This window comes from Microcebus murinus, chromosome 25, assembly GCF_040939455.1.
Source record: "Microcebus murinus isolate Inina chromosome 25, M.murinus_Inina_mat1.0, whole genome shotgun sequence".
In the NCBI taxonomy this organism is placed as follows: Eukaryota; Metazoa; Chordata; class Mammalia; order Primates; family Cheirogaleidae; genus Microcebus; species Microcebus murinus.
Window position 1 is genome coordinate 22,685,689 of NC_134128.1, and position 26,878 is coordinate 22,712,566.

Genomic DNA, 26,878 nt, shown 5'->3' on the forward strand with positions numbered 1-26,878 from the left:
ATACTGTAGCTTAATTTTTAATTTATACTGAAATTAATTTTTAGTTAATACTGAAAACTATTTTCTCTGAAGCACTAAACTTGCAGGAGGTTTAGAACTTATTCCAATATCAGAAATTCATTATAAATAAAGCACTAAATGATTGGTATAGTTATAGATAACTTAAAAAATAATAATTACAGAGACTGGGGAGAAAGACATTCATTAAGTTATGTCCAGACTAATAAAAATCAAAGTAGTATCAATCACTTGCATTTCTCTGGTTCTTGATCATGAGAATGCCAGGAATGGCCACCTAAATACAAATAATGTTATTACAAACAGTAACAACAATAAATGCAAGCATTAAGGGTAGGTTGTAACTCATTCCTTATTCACGTTAAGAGTTTATACAAATTGCACTAGCCATCACAATATTTAGCACAGCACATTTAGGTACCTGTCAGCTAAAATGTGGTATCCACATTAATATTCATACACCCAATTCCACAGGTAAAACTGTTTTAAGTTTCAGGGCTGCTTTTAATTCTTACTGTCTTGTAAAATGTTCAGTTATATAATTCTTTTACCTTATAGTCTTTAACTAAAAATCATTTTATAGAACATGTGCGCTTTTATCACAAAACTCCAGTCTTAATTCAATTTTATTCAGTAAAATAATTCCACAAAAGATAAAATGTTATTCTTTTATTTATGTTAAATAAAAACATGAGAAAATCCTTTTTTAAAAAGGGTCAGAATATTTCTTATGTCTCCAAACTAAGTCCATGGATGCAAAGAAATGTTGAATTCTTCATATGCTTTCTGTTGTAATAATCAAAAGACACAACACAGGCTTGTGTTGCCACTTCAAAAAGTCACACGCAGGATTTGGGAACGCAAGGAACAGAACGCAGGCATAAGTATTTTCTTAAACTACCTCCTGCCCTGGCAATGAACCTCAGTACCAAATATTTTTATGGATTCTTTTTTATGGTTCTGCTAAATTGTTAAGCCACACATACTACTGCACTTCAATGGTACAATTTCTCACAGTCCAGAATTATACTGATTGGCAGTACAGTTTAAGTGGCTGACGTAGACGAAATCTCATAAATTTTAAAATTACATACAGGAGAACTAACACTATCACAAATTTTGCCCATAGCAACATGGCCCTAAGGAACTGCCATTTCCAAAACATAATCGGCCACACATTACAATGCACCTGGCTAGGTTCTGAATTAACCTGTCATTTCTGATCTACCATAAAGACTATGCTTCACTCTCTGAAAACAAATGCTAGATTCATGCATGGTTTCTATTCCCACATACTCCATAAATCCATCACAACCCATCTGCCATCTGGCTTAATGGCAAATGATTCACCCGAACAGGTCATGTACGCTCACAGTCCTCCAATCTCAGTTCAGGCTGTGAAGAGTGTTTTCTATGACTGGAGTCACTAAGAAGAATTTCTCTGTTAGAGAAAGCAGCCGTGCTCACCTCTGGCACACCGCCAAGATGATTCTTTATTACAGAACTTATGAAACTACAGCTTCATGACTTGGAGGCTTTATTAAAGGGGGGGGGGGAAGAAAAACAAAGGATAATTTAAGACAACCCCATGTCCCAAAATTTCCTAGACTTTTTTTTTAGTGCAAGAAATGCTGCATCATTGAAGCACTTGAGAATTACCATGAAATCCTAGCAAAAAGACAACCAACTCAGAGTGGTATTAAACAGAGAAACAACCAGAGGCACACAGATTGTTGGTTTTTGTTTTTTTTTTTTTAAAGGATTTTTACACTATATTAAAAAACCACAAAATAAAAAAGGGTCCCATCAACATATATCTTAGAAGTCCCTCCAAGAGTCTCAGTATCCAGCAGCCACGGAGGCTGTGGTCTCTCTCCGCCTTCGCTCAGCCTGCAGCTCATTTAAGGATCACTGGAGATGACTCGTGCTCTAGTTCTTAAAATCAAACTTGTTCCGCCAAATCCAAGACCCTGAATTTATCCAAATTGTAGAAACATGCTTTTACCACCCGTCCACCAAAATACCTCCCATTCAGATCAACAACAGCTGAAAGGCAAACAAAAAGAGAGCCAGTTAATACAGGCATCCTAAGTACACAACAACTTTAATAATGAAGAGTAAGGTCACAAATTCAGCTTCTTAATAGTTAGTATTTAGCTGTCCAACTTACCTTTAATCGCTGACTCTACTCTCTCAAATTCTAAAAATATCCGCACTGCTTCATCATCTGGGGCCCCAGGGATCTGCACAGAAATCAGAAATAAAAGCATAATGAGCAAGGTCATCGTCTGAGATAGCTCTGCAAGTGAGTTTTCTCTTTTAAACGATTTGTGCCAGAGTGAATATTCTAATTATCATCACATAGTAGTCAAAAGAAATAAGTATAATCTGTTCACCATCAAAAACGTGCTGCACATCCACTGATGACAGGCACTGCATTAGGTGGGAGGACACAGAGCTGAGCGAGGCAACCTCTGACCTCGTGAAGGTCCCACGCCAGCGGGCACGTAAACAAATAATTACACAGCTGACTGCGCATCACACAGCAATGTGATAAAGAAAGGAGCAGAAACAGGGGCAGAACTTTAAGGCAGAAAGACTGGTACTCTAACTGCCTTTCACACCAGGTCTAAACTGAACCCAGCCTTGCCTAGTCTCTCAGCCCTGTACAATGAAGCCCCAACCATGCCAGCACGACTGCCGGCCCACCCCCCGCTCCCCCATTCCATCCTAGCAGCCCTGGTCCCGTCTTCCAGAAACTGTCACCCCAATCCCAATACCGTTCCCTGCCTGCTCAACCCTACCTATTCATTCCAAAGCGCAGCTCACGTCTGCTGTTATTCACAGAGCCTTCAATAACTGTTTTGTGCTGATCTAATCCTATTCTCGACTCCTGAACTTATAGTCAATACTACCAGGTCTAGCACACTGAATATCCTCTAGTTATTTCACGGGTTTCTTTTGTGTTTCTTCAACGGAATACATCACTGAGAGCAAAGAACACGTTTCTGGTCTCCCCAATGCTCTCAGCACAGGAGAGACACTAGATAAACCTGCCAAAGGACTGAACCCAAAGGCACGCCTAAGTGACTAAACCATTGACCACACTGTAATCAAGGTCCTCTACCACCACACTGACCTTCATTTATAAAATAAAACATTTACGTTTCTTCACCAAATAAAACTTTAAGTCACTTTTATGTTTAAAACTATTATAATTGAACAAGAGAAGTATAACTAACCAATATGCCACCTTCTGCAGTAAGACAGTGTATTACTTATAGCACACCCTGAGTCCTAGCTGTAGAAAATGTTCTGTAATATGCAAATTACAACTTGGGTTATAAACACCAAAGAAAACTCTTACTTCAAATATCACACATTTTCCAACTTTGCCATATTTTTCACATTCTTCCTTGGTTTCAACTTCCAAGTCTTCATCCACCTCTCCTGCACCAACCATGTTCTGCAAACAAACACACACACAAAATAGTTCAAGTATCAAGTATAATTTACAGAGGGATATGAGATTTTCTTTCATAATAGCAAATGTTCTCAATCTCAAATGATACCATGGGAAATTTCATCCCTAGATATCCAAAAATTGGTATTTCCTAAAACACCAAAACATATATTAAGCTTCGTAAAGAGTTAGAAAAGCATGCAAGCACCAAAACATATAAACTAAGCTGAAGTTCTAGCAGTTTGAAATATTTAAAAGTAACTACTCACTGCATTTAGCTAAGAAACTTATACATTTAGTGAAAAGGGAATCTAAAATCAGCTTTATGTAGGATCTGCCCAAGGCATTATTTGCAAGAGCATCACTCTCAGTTTTACTTCTATGGTATCTGTAGGGAAAGCATGCAGGGGTAGGGCATGTTGCGGTGACACATAAAAATCAAGGCAAGCAGACAGGTCGTTTCCTTTTGCTTCTTACCCTCAATAGGACCACTTTAGTAGGACACTTAAGTATTTCAGTTAATGGATTTGAATCCGACTTCTTAGTTGCATCTGTATATAGAGAGAGATCTGCCATCACGTATGTTAAACAACACATCCTACTTAAAATAACTGATTTAATTTCAATAGCAATCTCCACCATTTACATCCTAGAGTCATCTATAAACATCTACACAATCAGTCTCTGAGCAAAAATGTAGCCTTATCTGCCATGAAACATCTGACAGCTTTGGTGTATGATTTCACAATAATATCGGCAAGTCTTCAGCTTCTGCCATTACCTGCAATTTTTGCTCATTTCACTTCATAAAGACTCTTACAGGTGAGTCTTAACTTGGAACTACAGTCCAAGGTCACTAGCCCAGAGTAAACAGGCAGTTCATTTATTACCCTGCCACTGGCTAACTTCTTGGGGATGACCGCTGGATCTTGGTACTCACCGGTCAGGCTAACTGGCTGCTTGCTAAGCTGTGCACCAATAGGGCTGCCAGAAAAGGTTTCCTCTTTCTTTAGGAAAGGGAGCTCAGCTAAGCTGACTCAAAATCAACACCATATTCATGCTTAAAATGCTAATATAGGTTTCTCAGTCCTATATACCCTCAGTACAGAACAGACTGTAAAATTTAAATAGAAATAAAACACCAACTAGGTATCAATACACTGCAAAATAACATTAGATCTCAAAGACAGAGCAATCTGTAAGAAAATCAGAAACTACATCTATAACAAAAGGGCAGAGAGGAGGGGAAAAAGCAGGGAAGACCCCCTAGGATGGAGATACAGCAGATATAACCACTGATACGCTGTAGACGGCTCTGTCCTTCATGCTATAAAAACATAACCATTGTTTTAGCAGGCTAACAAGGTTCTCTGCATGGCCAAAGTAGGGATGCAATCATTTTCCTGAGGACAGTTCATTCTCTGCCCAAGTCTCATAATCTTTTTCCTCCCACAGGCCTTCATCTTTGTACCTCTGTTCTGACAAAACAGAGATGAGCCCTGGGATTCCTGGCATCACAAAACAGAAGTGGCAGAGCACTGTGACCAGGAATGACCATGTTCTAGCACATAGGGGCCCAGCAATACCCTCCCCACCCCCACCCCCACCCAGCCACACAAACCCTCCCTCCCTCCCCCCTCCCCCCAGCCGTCCCAACGACGCACCGCACTTCCCTGGGGAGTCACCTTTCTCCGTCGCGTCACCTACAATGATCTTGCCACCACGCTTGCTGGTCTTCTCCACTGACAGGGCGGTGCTCAGGCCCTGCTCGTGCTTCCCCAGGCCCTGGCCCTCCCGGAAGCCGTACTTCTGCATGATCTTATGTGCCACCGTGCCCCTGGGCAGGAGGAAAGGACTCTGAGCCTTGACAGCGTCATGAGATGGGCTGTAGTTTACACCACAACAGTCTCCCACAAGGGCTCCGGACGTCACACATAACTAACGGTGGGCCATTAGGCGGAAGAAGTATGGAAAGCTAACGAATAAAACCCACAAGCTGTTACCTTTGAGGGGAAATGCTAGTTTCCTCAGTACCCCGTTAGAAAACCCTATACCTCCAGTGTGCTGCAGACCTGTATGGCTACAGAGCTTATGATCACAGTTCACTATAAAGTGGCCTGTCGACGACAAGCATGAAGTTTCACATAACGAAGATGATGCTATTATATTTTCTTCCTAAATCACAGAGTGGAGTTTCCAGTGACAGACCATATGAAAAGACCTTAGAAATCACATATTTAACAGATGGGACATGATGAAACCAGGGCCCAGGTAAGCAGACGAGCTTCAGGCTGACTAGAAGCAAAGCAGGACTCACATTTAGAAATTATCCCCATAGGTGTGGACAGCAGCACTGAAACCAGATCTGAACTGACGCTGAGCCCGCCGCCCTCCGTCCACCGCCTTTTCCGCACCAGCCCGGGCCTGCCCGGCGCGCTGGGGCACCCCAGCGACCACTGCTACTCGGGGCTTCCACCAGAACTGCGCCTACATCACTTCATGTAATGAGTTCCCTTGAAATTTTCTTTTGAACAGGTTGTTCTAGGGCTAAAAAAGACTGAAAACTGATGAACTACACTACTTGGCATCTTTCTCACACATGAGTTAAAGATTTAATTCCTATTTAAAAGGAAATTCAGCCAAGAAGCCAATTTTACCCTAAACAAAGCAAACTCCGTGTCCTCCCAACCTTCCAGCACACACTCTAAGGCAGCAACGTCGAGTCATGTCCTGCAGTAATGGGAATGTCCCGTATCTGCACCGGTCCAGTGCGGCTGCCGTTTCCATGTGGCTACTGAGCCCCTGAAGGAGACTAGTGTGACTGAGGGAGTAAACTTTAAGTTGTATTCGTTCTAAATTGACTTACTAGCCACCTGTGAGGAAGGAAGCAGTTACCACAGAGAACCACCCAGGTCTGGGAGCCACAGCGCAGGAACACCAGGAGAGTCAAAACTCAAAATCCTCCCTCTGTGCTCAAGCCCAGCCACGTGCTCCCACTCTGACCAGCCGCCACCCCGAGGGCTGCGAGAACCGGAGCAGACGGCAGCGGGCCAGGCGGCGCAGTGTGCGCGCTGCACTGGACCATCTCGGGAAGCGCCCTCCCAACGCTGCAGAGCAAAGGCCTCGTGAGACGCCGCTTCACTCAACAGCCCCTTCACGGTATCCAAGCAAACACCTTGAAACACTAAGCAAAACGTATACCGAATCCACCAGGGTTTTTAAAAAAATCCACAAGCCCCACCTGAACGTCAACCTTAAACTTGACTTTTATGCACTGGCAAACAAATCTCTAATTACAGTTAAACAACCAAGAGTGTTTAGACTAAAGGTATAGAGCCATGACCTTAAAGCAAATAACCCGAGGTCCCGCCCCCAGCTGCGCTTGGGTCCCTCTATCACTGCGGCCCCTTCACACGGGTCAGGACGGGCAGCAGATGGCGTCTGCCAGCAGGGTCGTCCAGGTCGTCAACCCACACACTCCACTAATAAGATTTCCTAACAGAAGAGACAACCCTAAACCCAATGTAGCAGAAGCTTTGCGATCAGCAGGGTTACCATCTCACTCTTCTGCAATTTCCCAGCATTCTAAGGGAAGTAAATCACCAGATAATGATAATGTATCAGGGTCCACCAGGCACTGCAGAAATAATAAAAACACTGCCTCAGAAATACAGAAGGAAACTTGTGTGTCTCAAGAAGAAACTGAATCTATCCAATGTGGAGTCCAGAGTAATCACTGTGGCTGCTGTTTGTCATCAGACAAAAGAATTACCTTTACAATAAATGACTTCTAAAATGAAAAATGAGAAATTGTATATTAAGCAACTGTAATAAATATTCCGTAAAAGAAATGAGATATAGAAAATTTAGGTGGACACTTGTATCTCCTAATTTATGTATCTTGGTCAGCTTCTCCACAAGCTTACCTAATTAATTGTTTATATACTTTATACTTATTAAAGTATACCTTTAAAAATGAAAAAGCAAATGACCCATTTTATCAGGAAAAAAAGATATCACTCACCCTTTGTAGATAGCCTAAGTCAACTCTAATTCGTGTGAGCCATTTTCAAATGTTATGGAAATAAATGTAAATAATTATCAGATTCTGTTCCCATCTGGAGGAATACCACTCAATGTCAAAATCAGCCAAAACTTACATTAGAAGACTTTCTGTTTGTGCAAACAGTATGTTCATATGGCAACACACTCCCTGTGACTTGCAGTGGGCGTCGTGTGACTGCTCACACCAAGTGTCTCCCTATAAACCTGAACGTCCTCATGTTCAAGCAAGCTGCATCTACAGAAAGGGTTATCGACACTTCACGCTGTTTCTCAAGCTCTCAGACAGGAGCACGTAAATCATTACCCCATGTTAGCGAGGAAGGAGTTGCTAGGCCCAGTTGGAGATCTCGGTCTGTCCTGTTCCTCGTATGATGGGGGAGGAATAGCAGCTTTGGAAGACTGTGATCGAGGTCTTGAGTCCTCTTCATAGGGGAAGTCTCGAGGTACTGTTGGAGGAAATAAAGTACTACAGAAAACATTTTGAAACTACACTTGTGTCAATTACTTATCTTGAACTAATTTAACCTATATTTTTGGCTTACTGCAAGGAGAAAAAAAATAAATAAATTTTATAGCCTTTGCTTGACTTTTTTTTTTTTAAATCACAGAGGCAGAACTACTTTCCCGATTCTAACTTTGCTATTTGTATCTCCTCAAATGTCCTTTTTACATCTTAATAAAATGATATTTACCCTTTATAAATCCTCTTACATGATAATTCTTGCTGGAACCCTTAAGATTTTCTGTATGTTCCCAAGAGATATAATCTCTCTTTTGATTCCCACAACATCTTGGGCACGTGTCATAAGACTCTGACGTCACCATCTCATTAACCTCACGAACCATAAAGGTCTTTGAGGTGAAGGGCCACACACGAGAGCAGTGGCTTCAACTGTCACTACACAGGAGAATCAACAAGCAGCTTTAAAACTACCCAGGTGCCTGGGCCCCACTCCCAGAGACTGGCTTCAATGAGGATCTACTGTTTGCCAGTTCTTTTCACACAATAGGTATTTAACAATATTTCAAACATTATCTTCTTTAAAAAGATAACATCAACAGTGCAGCAGGTACTGAAAAGTACTATAAGTGATTAAACGTTCTTGGGATAGTTTAGGTGTGGCCCAGCCAGAGCATGGGATCCAAACAGAAACTAAGGGGAGAAAAAATGTAACCAAGGAAGACACTGCCACCTTGGGGAAGGCCAGGAATATAACAGCCTCTAAACCTCTGAGGAAAAAAATTACAAATGATCTACTTGTGTTTTAACTTAACTCCAAACAAATACAGAATGTTGAAGAAGCAAAACAAACTGCATGAAAAAGAGATGGGTCCATGGTGTAGAAAGCCAAGCCTCAGATCCTGGCACAGGAAGGTCCCAGCAGGAGGGCAGAGAGGCAGCAGCCTGCTCAGGGCAGTGCAGCCGGAAGACAGATTTCCAGGCCACTTCCCTCTAAACTCAGGAGACCTGGGGAGCCAGCTAAGATTCCCACAACTGGGTTAAAGCCGGGTAACAGCTCTACTTACACTCTTTATCTTTCTCCACCAGAGAAGTAGGTGGGGCGATGGCAGCTCCGCCCATACCTGCAAAAACAGGAAGCAGGGAAAAGGTTTCCGATGCCAGACTCCCAAGGACTGCCACACACACCATTTTCACATCACCCACCCCCTAAGAAAAACTAAAACAGGAAGAGACCTGCTACCTCATCCCTCCTGCTAACACATAAACAATTAAGCTGGGTCCTGCTAACACACAAACAATTACATATCTGAAGCTGGGTTTAAAAATGCAGAAAACTGGCAATACCCAGACAAAATTGTTTTTTTCATAAGAGGCATTCAAGAGCCCCAGATCATAGATAACAAGCCCCCACCACACAGCACGAACCTTTGCCAGGGCACAAGGCACTGAACTAACACCCATTTGGAAGTGTGGGTCCCTAACCCTAACCCTAACCCTGCCATGTGTTGTCACTATTCCTGCTAATGTTTCCTACACAGAGAACGGCAAACACAAACCAAAATGGTGAGAGAAATTGTTTCTATTTGCTATCAGACAACCAGAGGAGAACCGGAGTGGAGTCTGTAAAAAATTTTTCATTAGGCATGAACCCTAACATATGTATTATGGCTTAATCACCAATGAAATAATAAAAAAATAATAATAAAGCATAAATTTAAAAAATTGATTATGAAATCATGCTGCATGAGCATGTTTCTTTACAAAAGAAATTATTCTAAAGCCAGTGTCCATGCACTATGATTAACAAGACCAGACAACATGAAATACTTAAGGACAAATATGAACCTGAGTAAAAACCTTCTGATATTTCTTTTGAAATATCTCCTTGATCATTTTATTAATATTGTCACTAAGACCTAGAGCGATTTCTGAGTCTGAAAAATAGAATAATTCTAATTAGTATAAAAAATTCAGGGTGAATACTGGAAATCCACTACCCATCAGGTTAAAATAGGAATATCAATCTATAACTACAGTATAAATAATGGACATACTGCTTCTACTCTCTCATGTTACTTACAAGGTCAGTCAAATATAAAGTCTTTTCATTAGAGGCCACATAGTTTTCAGAAAAACTGCAGGTAAGGAAAAGTACCAGAATAGATGTTAAGCTATTCTGAAAAGTATCTAATAAATGCTAGAAAGTGGTTGTGAAGCTCAAAGGAGAGTGAAAACACCTGAAAACACAATATAAATTAAAAGGAATTTAAATTAAAGGATATGCAAATGTGGATTATTGGGATTCAGAGAGAAAACCACCCAAATCAACATCAAAGGACGTATTTATCAAATTGAAATGACAAGCCAGTAGTGGAAGCGACCGTGTTGGAAAGGTATTCATGCTCCTGCCTTACTTCTTTTCCTCCTCTCTCGCTCATAATCTTCATCTTCGTCAGAATCTGGATCTGGTCGTCTTGAAAACCCACTGCCTTCGTGTCTGTCCTTACGCCTCCTGTGAAAACAAAGAACACAAACGTTCACCACAGACGAACCAACTTAGAGATGTGGACCTGGGCGGCACCTTGACTTCCTCTTGGCCAGAAAATACTCAAATCCTCTTTCACAATAAACTATTAGCTGGTGGGTGGAAAACTGTTTAAAGACTCAAGTAGCAAAAGTACGGCAAGTGACAAAAATTCGAAAGATTAACTGAACAAATTTAATAAGCGTATGAGTGTAACTGGCAAGAAGTTTTCTTGACATTTACCTCTTTTGATTTTCAAGTAGATCAACACAGTAATAGTTCAATAATTTCAATTCTCTAGAATATTCTTTCACTCATGAAATGATTCAATATATGGGAAGCAGTATATTTTAAAACGTTGACTATTTAATATTTAAAATTAAATATTTTACAAAGAAATAAAAATAAATTCTGTTACTCATACTTTTCAGAAACATAAATAAAAGCTGTATATAAGCTTTTAAAAAAATTCTACCTGGCTCAAAAATAGTAAAGTTAAGAATAACATTTTAAGTATTTTCAATAGTTACGATTCTACAGATTGAGTATCCCTTATTCAAAATGCTTGGAACCAAAAGTGCTTTGGATTTGTTTGGATTTTGGAATACTTGAACTGCACTCACCAGTTCAGCATCTCTAATCTAAAAATCCGAAATATGAGATGCTCCAATGAGCATTTCCTTTGAGCATGTCAGCGTTCAGAAAATTTTGGGTTTTGGAGCACTTCAGATTTTAGATTTCAGATTTTCAAATTGGAGTGCTCAACCTACAGTAGAATCACAGCATATAAAACAAGTCCTCAACACCAGGTTTCTGTTATTTTTCTAACTCACCCAAAATATACACTCTGGGTTTTTAGAGTCCATAGATGAAGTGCACTGACATGCTGGGATGCAACAACTACAAATCTTAAAAACAATTTGATTCCTTTTTTTTGACTGTTCAAATCAGCCCTGACAACTAACTTCAGCATTATGGACAGCACAACAGTTCATTAATATTCCAGTGAACATTCAACTGCATAAAATCCCCAAACCCAAAGGAAGCCTTACTTTTCCCTTTCTTCTATTTCCTTTTGTCTTTCCAGCTCCCGCTGTCTCTGTCGTTCCTCTCTTTGGCGCTTCACTACTTTCTCATAATCGTTAGGAAACATAGGATCATATTCGTCAGCTAAAGGAATCAGAACTTCCCCTGCAGAAAACCCACTGGGAACAGGATCCTGAGGAAGGTAAAAACACCAGAGTGAAACTCGTTTTCACATCTTACAAGTTAGCTCACAGAATTAAGGTCAAAGGTATGGGAGATAAGAGGGGCCTTGAAGACTACCTACCCAACGCACCCCACTGTCTTACAGCCATCACCAACAGAAACTCAACACACTAGTACTCTGAAGCAAAAAAACTTGTTTACAGAAAAACACTGAATATTTATGTATCTCTACAAAAATTTAAAAAGCAAAATAACCAATGAACAAAATCTTTCCTGCATTCATTATTTAATAGAAGAACTTCAGATTCTGATTACATGCAGAGAACAATATATTATGGTTTTAGAAAGCATGTTCTTATTCTTTTAAAAATCCTCTGGACCATATATCCCTTCCTAGGTAGGCCGCACTTCAGGGACTGAGTTTGACACAGGTGGATGTAATTCCCGCCCAGCATCATAATCTTTTTAAGGTCCACGGAGATCAAGCTCAGACGGTGACATCTGTGTTTTCTCTTCTATACATTCAGAAACTTGGACTATTCTTTGAGAGAAAAGAGGTAATGTAACAAAGAAACGAGAAAAACACGAGACACAGAAGATAGCCTACTAGGAAACACATGACTAGAAACAGGGTTTTACCCTAGGTTGGCAGCCTCAATCTACATGTGGTACTATAAGCCCCGAGCCAGCTTTCCTAACCTGCCACACTTTGTCCTCTTAGCTTTCTTATTACCATCATTCTCCCTTGTTACCCGTTAATAAGAAGATACCTTCACAGATACCTTGAACAAGCACAGGTTAGGATTACAGCCCTTGAGTGCCCAGTCTGTGCCTCCTTCATGAGGTACACTGCCCAATAGTAGCAAAGGTGAGAATGTAGTTTGTAAATATATTTTGTATTCGAACACAAAACTGATATGATCAAGACAGTTTTATGTTCCACATCAACAGATTAAAATCTAACAGTTCCTGTATTCCTGTTAGGTTTGACACTTTGCGTTGTGAGACAAATACTCCATCATTTCCTTATGACTAAAAAATCAGAAAACCCTATGATCCAATGAATAAAAGCAACTAGAAAAATAACTATAATCACCTCCCAGGCTGTACCACTGGAAAATTTATTTAATGTGGGGCTCCTGAAGGCTAGTTATTAACTTGTATTCACATAAGAGGCATTTTAAAAACACAGAAGCACATGAATGAGATTTCTTTCCCATTATTATTTAGAGATAAAGCAGCCACAACATTTTTACGATGCTATTATCACAGTGTGTCTAAGAGAACAAATTGTCAGTATGAATGCTAATTTTTTGTCATTTCAAACTTTGAAAGGAACAACTTTTACTCCTTAAACCCTGCTAAGCTTAACAATGAAACATTCCTTTTCTAAATGCTATAAAAATTAAAGGAGTTTGTTCAATTTTAAAAAATTAAAATGGTAATACCACCAATGCTAGGAGGGGAGCATGGGATAACACACAGGCACACATTTTAGGTGACACTGTGTGCTGCTGGAAAAAAGCTGGAGCTGAAACAGACGGGCCACACAAAGGCCTGATCTCTTAAGGCCACCTCGGAAAACCCACCCTAAGAAAATAACTCTAAGTGCACAGAAAGCCTTCTGCAACGGTGTTCACTGGAGTACCATTAATAAGGACAACATAAAAGCATGTCCAGATGGGTCTACAGTTAGGGAATACTTGTGTAAATTATGCTGCATTCACTTGATGTGAATATTTTACAATTAGAAATTGGTCATGAAAACTATGTAGCAAGGAGGAAAAATGCTTATTGATTAAATGGGGGGGAGAACAATATCATAGGTACTAAGATCAACACACAATTACAGAAGAAATGATGAACTAGTTTTTGGTTAGATGTAGAAAGAAAAAAATTAGGGGCCGGGCATGGTGGCTCACGCCTGTAATCCTAGCACTCTGGGAGGCCAAGGCGGGAGGATCACTCAAGGTCAGTAGTTCGAGACCAGCCTGAGCAAGAGCGAGACCCAATCTCTACTAAAAATAGAAAGAAATTAGCTGAACAACTAAAAATAATAGGAAAAATGAGTTGGGTGTGGTGGCACATGCCTGTAGCCCCAGCTACTTGGGAGGCTGAGGCAGAAGGATCGCTTGAGCCCAGGAGTTTGAGGCTGCTGTGAGCCAGGCTGACACATGGCACTCTAGCCTGGGCAACAGAGTGAGACTATGTCTCAAAAGACGAGAAAAAAATTAGGTAGCACATTTATGGGGGGAAATGTCAACTGAGTAAGAATCAGCATAAAATACCCCACGGTGAGGTGTCTTCCCTCTTGAAGGACTATTATTCCCCAGGAGCAGCACCAGCTCCTCTGGCCGGACCGCTCCCCAGAGCTAAGCTGCAGCCTGCCTCAGACATCAGGGAGCAGCCAGGGACACGAAATGCAGTGGGGGAGAGGGTCATGGAGCTGGGACTATGTCTCAGCCTGACTTGGCCCTTTCTAATAGCTGGGGGAGCGGGCAGGAGTACCTTGCTAAGAAACGGTCAAGAATAACAGCATCATCTATTATTACTCTTTTGATCATTTTTCATCAAGCAGTTGTGTACAATGCATGGTGTTGTTTAAACTACCATAGTCTTATTACCTGAATGCCATTACGTGGAAAGATAACTGTATACTGAAATAGTGGGTGTCATTTTAACTATAGTTTATATATTAATAATTCATCTGTACTTCCTTTTGTCTAAGATTAACTATGATTTTGAATTATCCTTCTCCAGATCTTCTTCATCCTCATAAATCTAGTTTCTGTTATAGGGAGCTGACCCTATCTGGTTTTTAAGCACATGTAAAATCACTGGGATAATTAAGGTTAGGGTGGTAGAAGGGTTTTAGTGAGTTTTTTTTTTAACTCCTTGTTCTACTTTAATCCACAATAAAATAATAAGTATTAACATTGTTTATGACAACAAAAATTAGAAACTCATATATTCAGCATTAAAGGAATTAAATTATAGTACATCCATAAAGGAAATACAGTGAAGCCATTACAATGATCATACAGTCCTGGATTTTTTGACCCAGACAGTCAATATATTAAGTGAGAGAAGCAAGTTAGAGAACAGAAGGTAGAGGGGGCAGAGTGGGAAGGTTTTACAGAATATAAAGTTTTAATTTCTGGAGGATAGGACTGAAGGTCATTTGTTTTTCCTTTTGTGTATCTCTAGTTTCTGATTTTTCTATTAATATAACCCACTTTTATTTTCTGTTTTAAAATTGGTAAAACACTGGGAGGCCGAGGCAGGCGGATTGCTTGAGGTCAGGAGTTTGAAACCAGCCTGAGCAAGAGCAAGACCCTGTCTCTACTATAAATAGAAAGAAATTAATTGGCCAACTAATAATATATATAAAAAAATTAGCCAGGCATGGTGGCACATGCCTGTAGTCCCAGCTACTCGGGAGCTGAGGCAGGAGGATCGCTTGAGCCCAGGAGTTTGAGGTTGCTGTGAGCTAGGCTGACGCCACGGCATTCACTCTAGCCTGGGCAACAAAGCGAGACTCTGTCTCTCTCGATCAATCAATCAATCAAATTGGTAAAACAAAAGTAAAAATTAAGTTGGAAACCTAGATTTCAAAGGCCCACTGGATCATCTGTTCAGAGTGACACATACAGAAAGCAGTGTCAAAGGTAGGGGGAGGGCTCACCTTCAGCCCAGCGGCGACATGCGGTGGTGTGTCCACAATCTGCCGGTCGTCTGAGGAGCCGCCTCGCTTTAGGTCAATGACTGGGGCAAGAACTGTACTTTGCTTTGTCCTTTGGCTCTAAAAATCATCAAAAATAAATAAATAAATAAAACGTATTGAAGCTTCAAATTATGTCATGGCCCGACTGCAAGACGGGGAATGAACACATAAAGACATAAACATAAAACACAGACACGAAAGAATCGGCTGTAGTCCCAGAAATCAGAGCACACAGACACATGGACGGTTCAAGACTGCAGCGCTTAAAGCACCAGTCGTTTTATTTTTATACTGTTTAATTGGGCAAGTGTCCCGCAGCTAGTCTCTCATGCCAGCTATTTTCCCAGTTACTTTCTGGTACGTGACTTCCCACGGGCCAACAGCACCTGTTCCTCCAGACATAGTACAAGAGATGCCCTTCAACGTTTGATACCGTTTGCGGATAACAAGACGCCTGGCTTGGTTGCAGAGCACAAGAGAAGATGTTTGCATTCTTTCTTCTACCGTCTGGTACCGCGTGTGGATAACAGACAAACTTGGCTCACGTGCAAAACCACAGGTCCTTGGCCATTTGCCTGGAGGAACAGTTCTCTCTGCTGGTCAACAAGTCACGTCCTGCTAATTGTGGGAACAAGCAATGTGCTCCCGTTCTGCTGACTTTGGGTCTCGGCCAATCTGACCCAGGGACGTCTCCTTCAAAATTAAAATTCTTTGCAACAAAGATTTTTTTTTTTTTCTGTCTCTGCAACAAACCTCTGGCGGTCCTGGAACCAATCCTGTGCACATACCAAGGAGAGACTGTATAATCTTAAAATAGACATACAAATGGAGCCACAGCTCCATTTTTCAGCCACAGGTAAAATTTTCTCTACCAAATATCTTTACAGGTTTGGTTGAGCCAATCTAGTACTCCAAGTACTTAATTAAGCAGCCTAAGTGAATCAATGCAATGTATCTTCATTTCCCTTCAAGAAAAAAACAATTCTAACTGTATATAGCAGTTAAGTTATATATACAGAAGGAGGTACTAAAGTGGGTCTCTAAGAGCCTAGATTTCATATAAAAACATAATTTTTTGCTCATTAGCAACTAATTCTACTTTTCATGTGAGTAAAACAATGGTATAAAAAAATCAATGTGATTCATAAATTAATTACATAACTTTTTAATGCATTTTTTTTTTAAGAATTTTCTCAATTGTATTTTACATAAGTTAGTTTTAAACCTGTAGTTTATAAGTATGCATTGGCTAGACACAGAAAGTGACAGAGGAGTACACTGACCAGAGGAAACAAATTAGGAATTTTAAAAATTTGCTGTAAGTTGGCCAGGCGCAGTGGCTCATGCCTGTAATCCTAGTACTCTGGGAGGCTGAGGTGGGAGGATAGCTCAAGGTCAGGAGTTCAAAACCAGTCTGAGCAAGAGCGAGACCCTGTCTCTACTAAAAATAGAAAGAAATTAATTGGCCAACTAAAAATATGTAGAAAAAATTAGCCAGGCATAGTGGCACATGCCTGTAGTCCCAGCTACTGGGGAGGCTGAGGCAGGAGGATCACCTGAGCCCAGGAGTTGGAGGTTGCTGTGAGCTAGGCTGACACCACGGCAAATTTGCTGTAAGTAATCCATAAAGCTGACAGTTTTTAAGTTAATAATAAATGATCCCAACCAGTTTTACTGTATATCTCTCTACATATCTTTTGCTGACTTCTGCTTTTCTATTTTGCTATCTTCTGTTGAATTAAGATTATCCATTAATGATGTCTACTCAAAGTCTAATTGAGTTTATAATAACTTAAATATTAGAATTGCTTGGTAAAGCTAGTCATTTCAGAAAAAAGGGTTCAGGAAGAATCAAATGTAAGAAATGATACTGGCATTAGAATATAATGCCTTAATTATACACTTTACATGCAAAGCTAAAGTTACATAAAACCTACATATATTTTAAAAATTAATTTTAAAAAAATTAAAGAGAAAAACAAGATTTGTTTACCTTCCTTTTATTTGGAATGAAAGCTTATTTTAAAAAGACAAAATTCTGTCTATTTAAAAAGAAATGCTAGCATCAAAAAAATTTAAATCTGGTAATGATGAATTTGAAAAAGAAAACCTAATAAAACTGACAAAAAGAACACAAATCTTAAGACAGTGTTGCTTTATCTGTGGGTAACCTAATCCTAAAAACCCCCTACTAAACAATCAAATGTAAGTACCTCCATGGAAGTATCTATTGATGATGGGGTAAAGGAAAAAGAAAAACAATTAAAACGTAAAAAAAAAAATGTTTATTAAAGAAAATGTCAAACATAAAATTAAAGAGAAAAGACTAATGAACTATTCAGTCTCTACTACCCAGTTTCAACAATTTTCAACTCATGGTCAACTCTGTTCAACCCTACACTCTCCTGCCAGGGACTGGATTATTTTGAAGTAAATTCCAGAAATTAAATCATTTTATCAGTAAATGTTTCACCATGTATATACAAAGCAGTTTTTCTCAGCCTTTTTTCATTACTGCCTCCCTGCATCAGAGCCTTTTAATACATTTTTCCCCACCCATGAAGTTTTCACACCACAGACACATCATGTATCTGTTTAGGTATGACACTTCTATTAATATCTGTGCTTTACACATAAAGTGAGCAAGATCTTTTCACTCCTGAAGGACCAACATTCACCCCGTTTGGGGGGATGTAGCCTCTGTTAAGAACGCGTGCTCCAAACCTGCCGTCAAGAGCACTGTCTCCTCGTCGCTATCCCGTGAAATGTGCCCGTTGCTAGCAGCAGTGAAGTGACCTAACACTCCTCGTTCCTCTCTCCATAAATGTGTAACACTCTCCACCCAAGAAAAAGGCAGGGGAGCAATCTACAACCAAACTGCCTGCGCCCCAACAAGGAGCCCACCCTGCAGAGTCCTGCCGGCCCCCGGCTGTCCTCACCTTGGCTTGCGTGAGAGCCGCCTTCTTCACCTGGAGCTGAGACTGCAGGAGTTTGAAGTTTTTAGACCAGCCTTCTGTTTTCGAGTCACTGGTCTCCACTCCCAGGTCATCGTACAGGGACATCTTTTTTTCAGTTTAATGCTGAAAGGAAAGGGAGGTGTAGATTAAAGAATGCAAAATATAGTATAGTAATGATTTCGAAATTGTTCACGTAAAAGTGAAATTTTATTGGCAAAAGGCCTAGGGTCCTTCAGCAACAGAGGCCAAGACCTCTGCTATCACCAACGCAGGGGTCTAACACATGAAGCTATACCCATGTGCTATTTTTAAAATAAACCTCTACAATCAATTTTTCCGCCTATAAGGTCATGTGGTCAAATAATTCACGAGTGAAAGCCTTTGGTTCTCCAGCATATAATGAAATAAGACGGAAGTTCTGGATTGAGGGCATTATTAACTACATATATCCAATTTTAAAAAAATTTTATTCATCTCAGTGGCAAAAAGTAGCAGATTCACAAAAAAACACCAATTATCAGGTTGATTTAACACAATTAGCTATCCTTTTATAAAGAAAAAATTTAAACATGCTCCTAGAAAAAAGGGACAGAAATGATCTCACAGATGCTGTAATTTTTGTAAATCATGATTATTTGTTAAGCAGGGAGTAGACAGGTTATACCTTAAATGCTTTGACTTTCTCATATCCCATAAAGTGGACATTTATAATGGGTGATTACAAAGAAGCAATGGACAACTGACATGCGAGCAACACAATGTATTCCTTGCAGAACAGAGGAATACATGATAATGATAGCAAGAGTTAATCCTGCTAAGCCTTGCCCTTGCCGCCCAGGCTTGATGTTAAATGCAGTAACTGCAGTACACACCGTTAAAGCCCAGCACTTCACAGATGAGGACACTGGGGCTTAAGGGGTTAACAGGCCCAAGGTCATAGTGGGAGGCCCCTTCCAACCCAGGTAGGTAGTCTAACTCCAGGGCCCTCGCTAGTAAATTCCAACTGCCACCTTAAAAAAAAAACCCCTCAACATTCTGAAACTCACTAACAAGGTCCAATTGTTAAAATACGAAATCAATCTCTTGGGGACAGAAAGAGAGAAAAAAAAAATTTAAACTGAAATCAACAAATTGCAGATAAATGCTTAGCAACAGAGTTTCCAATTTATAGACACATTCTTAAAAGTCTCGTCAGTTCCCAGAGGCCCAGGAAGCATTTTCCCATAGAAACTGAGTTATACACAGCCTGCTTTTGCTTGTGTTCTGTAACTCAGAGGAAGAGAAGGGGAAAGAGAAGGGCAGGAAAATATTTAACACTCCCCCTCCCCTCAGCTCTGACTCACGGCAAACATTTCTCTTTGGAGTACCTTAACTTCTCAGCCCCCCACTACCTGCCAGCCCAACACCTTAGCTGGCCTTGGAGGCACACTGTGTGGGGCCGAGGACAGGGAGTGGATGCCAACTTTTATTCCCCAGGACGAGTGGCTCTGGTCTTAAGTACAATTAACCCCCTGCCTGAAGTCAGCGCCCCACAAAACTGTTGCCCCTTTTCAGTTTCTTCCATGCCTTCAGACACAAACCCTCAGATTATTTAAAACCTCTCCATTTTGATTGTTAATGAAAGGTCCCCCAAGGCAATGGAGAAGCAGGGCTTATAAAAGCACAGGTCTGGGTACTGGTGGCTGAGGGCTCCAATGACTCCATGAACATGAATGCAGGGATGCCTCTGATTCTCCTCCCCATCAAGGCTTCTCTAACAACTCGCCAGCTCAGGTGGCAGCAGCCCGTCCCACAGGGCAGGCCCACTGCCCTCAGGGCCACAGTTTAAGTGGTACAGGAATCTGGTGATGCCTTGTGACATCAGATTAAACACTGAGGCCAAATCAAGAAAAAGTAACAAACTCCATTTTTTAGGTGGCTGAAATACAACCACGACTTCAAAGTTTTAGGAATCTACTGCAGAACCTAGTTTAATCCACTCTACTGTAACTCCGTGAAAACCTCAATCCAGTTTGTCCTGCTCTATCCCCAGACTAAAATCACTGTCTGCCCACAGGCAAACAGGAAACGAGGCCAAACATGGAGTTTATACTCTACTTACAAAGCCCTCCCAATCCACCTTTTAAAAAATTTCTGGCTAACAATTACTTTGCCCAGAAGGAAGATCACTGCACCAAGCAGCTTCTGAGGCTTTGGCTCACTTCTCCTCTAGCTCACCTGGAATCTAAAGCTCATTGTTCATATCCAGATACGTATCCTTAAGCTTTAAAATGGAAAAATCCAAGCAGAGCAACAGGGACCAATCTAAGCAGAGCTGTTAGGACCGTGGTTCCCAAAAAGCTACTTTGGAAATGACCGTGCAGCTTTCATCTGACTTGATCTTTTGAGCTCTCCTCCTTCAACTGGTCACCAAACCAAAGTCTAGTAAACAACAGGTTCCTCTGTTCTTCATTCTTACAAGGGCAGGGGAAGACTAATACATTCTGAGGAACAAATACAAACAAGGACACTTTCTGGGAAATCACAGAGACAAATCAAATTTGTTTGAGACCCAAACTGAACTCCACTTTAGGTATTTACTTTTCTCAGTACAGGTTGAATATCCCTAATCTGAAAATCCAAAATCCAAAACTTTTTGAACATCTCGACATGACACTAACAAACAGAAAATTCACACTTGACCTTGTGTGAAAGGTTGCAGTCAAGATTTTTGTCATGCACAAAATTAAAAATATTGTATAAAATTATCTTCAGGCTATGTGTAAAAGGTACATATGAAACATAAATGAATTCCATGTCTAGACTTGGGTCTCATCCCCAAGATATGTGTATGCAAATATTCCAAAATACTAAAAAAAAAAAAAACAAAAAAAAAAAACCAAGTCCGAAACACTTCTGGTCCCAAACATTTCAGATAAGAAATAGGCAACCTATATCACTTCATAAGAAATTTGAGGCTGGGTGCGGTGGCTCACACCTTTAATCCTAGCACTCTGGGAGTCCAAGGCGGGAGGATCGCTCAAGGTCAGGAGTTCGAGACCAGCCCGAGCAAGAACGAGACCCTATCTCTACTAAAAATAGAAAGAAATTAATTGGCCAACTAAAAATATATATATAGAGAGAAAAATAATTAGCCAGGTGTGGTGATACATGCCTATAGTCCCAGCTACGTGGGAGGCTGAGGCAGGAGGATTGTTTGAGCCCGGGAATTTGAGGTTGCTGTGAAGTAGGCTGACGCCACGGCACTCTAGCCCAGGCAACAGAGTGACACTCAGTCTCAAAAAAAAAAGAAATTTGAGAACTTTAAAGATGTTTACAAATGTGCTAATGCCAATGGAAACAGGTTAACCAAATGCCCACTAAACTAGGAGGGGAAAGATTAACTTATTCATTTTTGCATCTCCAATTTCTGGCATGGAGTAAGCATTTAATAAGCACTTATTAAAATATTAATAGTGAAATAAGCCTATGTAGCCACAGGAATCAGCAGTGAAACTAAGCAAGGTCCACAGGTTCCACCAGGGAGGTAAAGAACAGGCTGAAGGTTCTAGAGATGGGTGACAGGTGCACAAGGTGAGTGCACTTAATGCCATGGAACGGCACACTTACAAATGTGTAAACATGGCAAGTTTTATGCATATTTCACCACAATTTTTAAAAAGCTTAAAACAGAATAGGCAAAGAGGTAGCACTGGAGTGTGGGAATGAGGTAACTAACACTAGAGTTTATCTCCCTACCCCGAAGAGTCAACTCTGATAGAAACATTGTTCTATATTTTGAAGTTAATTATCAAGCAGTATAGATCTCAGCTGCCAACACAGCTCCTCCATCTAAGAATATTTAACAAAAATTTCAACACTGAATTAATGAGGTTTTATGAGACCAGACATCTCCTATGATTCCATTTCCACTGAAGATGGTTTGTTGACAATTCCATGATTTGCCTCGTTCTGCAAGCTTCAGAAACCATTATGCAGCAGAATCTTACATTCCTTTAAAGTTCCCTAATTTTCTTTTCAAACCTTCAACACTTTAAATATTAGAAACTGATGTAACTTACCAGCATCTGCTAGTTTTCTATAACACAGAGCTTATAAAATCAAATCTGTGTCTCACAGTAATGTAGAAGAGCTTTATTTGCTTTTTTCGATTTTCACTGAACGTTTAAGTTCAAAGAAATGGATTAATCATAGTAAGACACACTATCCTTATCCATCCACGCACGTGTGGCCTGCTCTTATTTTATTTTTATAATGTTAAAAGCACCTGTGAATTCACTATCCAAAACAAAAGATTAGGCAAGAAACCACACTCAACCATATGGCTCCCCTAACCCACTCATATAATTTTACCTGAATCCTGTTCTCATTATTTCCTTACTTTTATCCTTTTATATAGTTTTATTTACCTAGTTGTAGTGCATTTACTCCTTAAAAAGTGGTTATTTTTTATTTTAGCTGTTTTAAGCATTTATGAATATACAATAGCTTATTCACTAATTCTTCTCACTGCAACCACTGAAATGTTAACAAGTAAATTAACACAAACTTAACCTAATTAATGTTGAGATATCACTTAGGTAATATAACAGTTATGTCATGAAGCTGGTGCCAGGTAATAAAAAGCAGCACTTTCTATAAAGTTTGGATATGCTAGAAAAAGCTGGGAACAAATTTAAATACAAACCACTGGTTTTTATAACATCTTTAAAATATTTACTTCTTTTTTGTGGCAACACCATCTTTTGATCAACCCATCTTTCATATATGCTTTATTCTTAAGAAGAAACATGGTTCTGCCAGAAGAATGGTGACTTTTCAACATTCCACCTAAGCCAGAAAGTATTTTTTAAACGTGCGACTGGCAGGAAAAGAACAAGGAACACGTCTGTCAGAGGCATCCCACCTACTTCTCTTTCAAGTGCATCTTAGAAGCCTTTAGTGACTACCACCTCCACAAAAAACCAACAACTTCCAATTTGTTTCCCCTAACATACTCAGATCATAGCAGTGTTTGGATGTTATGCTGCCTACTGGGTATCACATTTGTCTCTTACTATACCACAAGCCCCCTACAAATAGGGGCTGTTTTTGTCTTTATATCTTTAGCTTAGCATCCAGTGCTCCATTAGTATTTTTGAAATGTATTAGTGAATGGATGTAAATGTTAGTGCACCTATTTAAATCACATTATGAAACAGTAAGATCTGCAGATCTGCTTTTTAAGGACATTAACTTACAAAAAGTGGAATCTGAGGCCTAGATGGGAGGATCACTTAAGGTCAGGAGTTCGAAACCAGCCTGAGCAAGAGTGAAACCCCCCCCACTAAAAATAGAAACAAATTAATTGGCCAACTAAAAATATATACAAAAAATGAATCGGGCATGGTGGCGCATGCCTGTAGTCCCAGCTACTTGGGAGGCTGAGGCAGAAGGATCACTTTGAACCCAGGAGTTGGGAGGCTGCTGTGAGCTAGGTTGACGCCATGGCACTCTAGCCTGAGCAATAGAGCGAGACTCTATCTCAAAAAAAAAAAAAAAAAAAAGTGGAATCTGATTTAAGTATGGTGAAATTTAAAATTGTATATCATAATTAATGGGAGAAAAACTGCTACCATCATACAATCAATAATGATTCAAGGTCTGAGTTCCAAGCACCTAAAGAAGCAGAGTTGGTAGGAAAAAACCTTTGTAATCACTAAGCAGATATTTATGCATCACAAAACAAGGCCTGCCTCCGTGAAGCCTAAAGAATATGGCAGGTATACAGAAAGGGACAGGAAATAGGAGTGGTGGCACACTTTGATGTCTGCAAAAAATATGGCTATGCAAGGAACATACCTCATGTATGTGACCTACAATGACTTTGTAAGAAATTTTTAAAAATTTCCCCCTATATACATTCACCTCTGACACCCTTGTCACAATTCAGTATTTCCATTCATTGTCATACTCTGCTATTACCAAAACACCACAGGCCAGAGTGCACTGCAAACAAAGTCCACTAGAGTCGCCAGTAATTTGGGTGACAGAACATCCTTCACTACCTACTACTATAAAGCCAGAAGGATCACGGCGCCTGGGATCATCTGTTCTCTCGCCGGGTGGGGAGTGTTTGAAAAAAATCCACGTGCAGAGAGGAGAACAGAAAAGTAATTTAAAACAAATCAAGCAGAAAGAAATCCACTTATAAAATTATGCTTGGGAGCGTACAACATAATTCTCTCAAAATTCTCCACAAAGGCCATTTTGGGTTCTGCAGAACTCTACAATCCCACCACCTACTCGCTCTGCGTTCTGAACTGCACCTTGCTTAATAAACTCTAAAAAATAAAAGGCTCCCGGTTTTACTAATCCGTTACCCATATTCCCTGAAAAGTCGTCAGTATGCTCGACGTGTCCTTTGGCCTTTTACCCAACCAAGAACGTGGGAAAAGGGGGTTGCATCACACTTTTAAGAACCGCACCTGTTGCAGGGAGACAGACGGCGCTCATCCTGCCCATCTGAGCACCGGCAGAACCTCGCCTCTACCTGGGACAGCCTGTGTATTCCGCCCATGCGCCTGGCCCTGGCAGCAGCAAGTACCTCCAAGCGCCGGCGCTCCTTGACCGGCTCCTCCGAGGACCTCCAGGATCCGGCCCGCGCGCTAGCTCTCCAAGCGCCGTACCTACCCCGCTCGGTAACCCTTTCCCTCTGCCTCGCCTGCACTCTCCAGGACGCACGGCCGGGCTTCACCTGCGCCCCTTCTCTGCACCTCCTTCCTTCCTCTGCAGGGGAGCCTTCCCCGACCGACCTCGCACGCCTAACGGAAGGAGCGCGCCGCCTCCAAAGGCTCAGGTAAAAGCACCGACCGAGGCCGCCTCCTCTTCCAAGGCCCTGCCCGGCCCCGCTCTCCTCCCCCTGGCCAACCCAGGCCGGGACTTTCACCGAACCGGCTCCCCGAGAGCAGGTGCAGCGAGCGCGCCTCACTCGACTCGCATGCTGTCTGCTCGTTTAACACGCCGTCCCGGCCAAGAGGCAAAAGTTCGACACTGCTCTCGGGGGGAACGGACGCGAGCGCCAAAACGCCGCTCCGAAGCGACGACAGGCGCCGAGGCGGCGCCAGACCCGGCCCCGACGACCGCCTTCCCCGTGCCGGCCGGGGGGCGCGGGTCTCCGAGAGAGGGAGAGAGGCCGACTTCCGGAACCCAAGTCCCGAGGCTCGGGGAGGACACGGACGGCTGTGCGGGGACACCGGGAACACCCTCGGGGCTGCTCCGCCAGGACGCGGTCCCCGAGGACAGAGAAACGCTCTTTCGCAGTCCCAGAGGGCGAGGCGGCGGCGGCGGCGGCCCCGGAGCTCGGAGACCGCCGGCCGGGCCCCCGCGCCTCGCTCGCGCCGCGGCCTGAAGCCGCCGCGGCCTCGCGTCCCGCGCCGCCCGGGAAGGGGCCCCGCCGCGGCGCCGCGACTTACCCAGCCCGCCCGGCCGACTCTGCCCATGGGCCGCAGCGGCGGCGGCGGCGGCGGCAGCGCGGAGCCGGGCGGCACTCCGCGGACACCCGCCGGCGGCCGGACCCACGGCGGCGCCCACCCTCCGCGGAGTCCGCTCGGCGCTCGGCGGCGGCGGCGGCGCGGGGTCAGGAGCGCGGGATGCCGGGAGCGCGCGTCTGCGCCTGCGCTCGCCCCTGCGCCTGCGCTGTTTTCTGTGTCTGTGTGTGTGTGTGCGCGCGCGCGCGCGCCGCGAGCGCCTCGCCGCACTGCCCCCTGCCGGCGGGAGGACCGCACTACACGCTCCCCTCTGGCGGCGTCCTCTTCGTCCACCGAGAGGTGTCGCCCTGGCTCACCTTTTCGGAATTCCATAGGTTTGGCGCGGGTGGCAGCGACCCCAAGTGGTGAAAAGGAGAAATGTGCAGCTCGAGGCTGCACTTTCCAAGGAGGGAGAGAGGGAGGGGACCCCTCCCCCGCAGCCCCTGGTTCTCATTCATGCAAAACCAGCCATTTATAAGCAAAAAGCTGAAAATAAATCTCTATGGGCTGTTTTCTTCTTCCCCTTCTGGAAAAAGAAAACTCTATGTGCGACATGCTGCAAAAGAATGGCAAGGAGTACTGAATTAAGCGTAAGAGTATGGAAAAAGATGCTGATATTAGGGTTATGAAAAAGAATGTTATAAAACCGTGCAATTTAAAAATGATGTAACTGACAAAAGTTGGGAGGGGAAGAGAACAGGAGCCTTCATGTAAATTTCATTTTCACCTCCATAATTGGGTGTCAGAAATATTTCTGATAAATATTTTATATTTAAATATAAGCTGATAAATCAAATGGTAGAGATTTACGTAGACATCTTAGTTTAAAGGAACATACCAAGAAAGATAAACAACTAAAATCTGGTGATTGGGACCAGGGAGGGAATGTGAGAAAAGAACTATAGTAGGGAGGCAATAGACAATCTAAAAAATTAGAGTATTAAGGA

The 26,878-nt window shown here is 41.9% G+C and overlaps 1 protein-coding gene across 3 annotated transcripts; it reads right to left on the reverse strand.

Moving 5' to 3' along the window:
* Positions 1–1,748: 1,748 nt before the first annotated feature.
* On the reverse strand, positions 1,749–26,111 carry RBM17 (RNA binding motif protein 17). Of its 3 annotated transcripts, none has more exons than XM_075997673.1 (12): positions 25,878–26,111; positions 18,406–18,546; positions 15,428–15,544; positions 11,586–11,752; positions 10,424–10,521; positions 9,074–9,130; positions 7,851–7,992; positions 5,167–5,318; positions 3,959–4,032; positions 3,386–3,484; positions 2,189–2,261; positions 1,749–2,064 (listed from the first exon to the last, which is right to left on the reverse strand). In XM_075997673.1, the coding sequence occupies exons 2-12, from the start codon at positions 18,526–18,528 to the stop codon at positions 1,961–1,963; spliced, it is 1,206 nt and encodes a 401-aa protein (XP_075853788.1). In that variant the 5' UTR covers positions 18,529–18,546; positions 25,878–26,111; the 3' UTR covers positions 1,749–1,960. The 3 variants fall into 3 exon arrangements, with proteins under 3 accessions (XP_075853788.1, XP_075853786.1, XP_075853787.1); XM_075997671.1 differs by having other exon boundaries at positions 5,146–5,318; XM_075997672.1 differs by having other exon boundaries at positions 5,155–5,318; positions 25,878–26,110.
* Between the last annotated feature and the right edge of the window lie 767 nt (positions 26,112–26,878).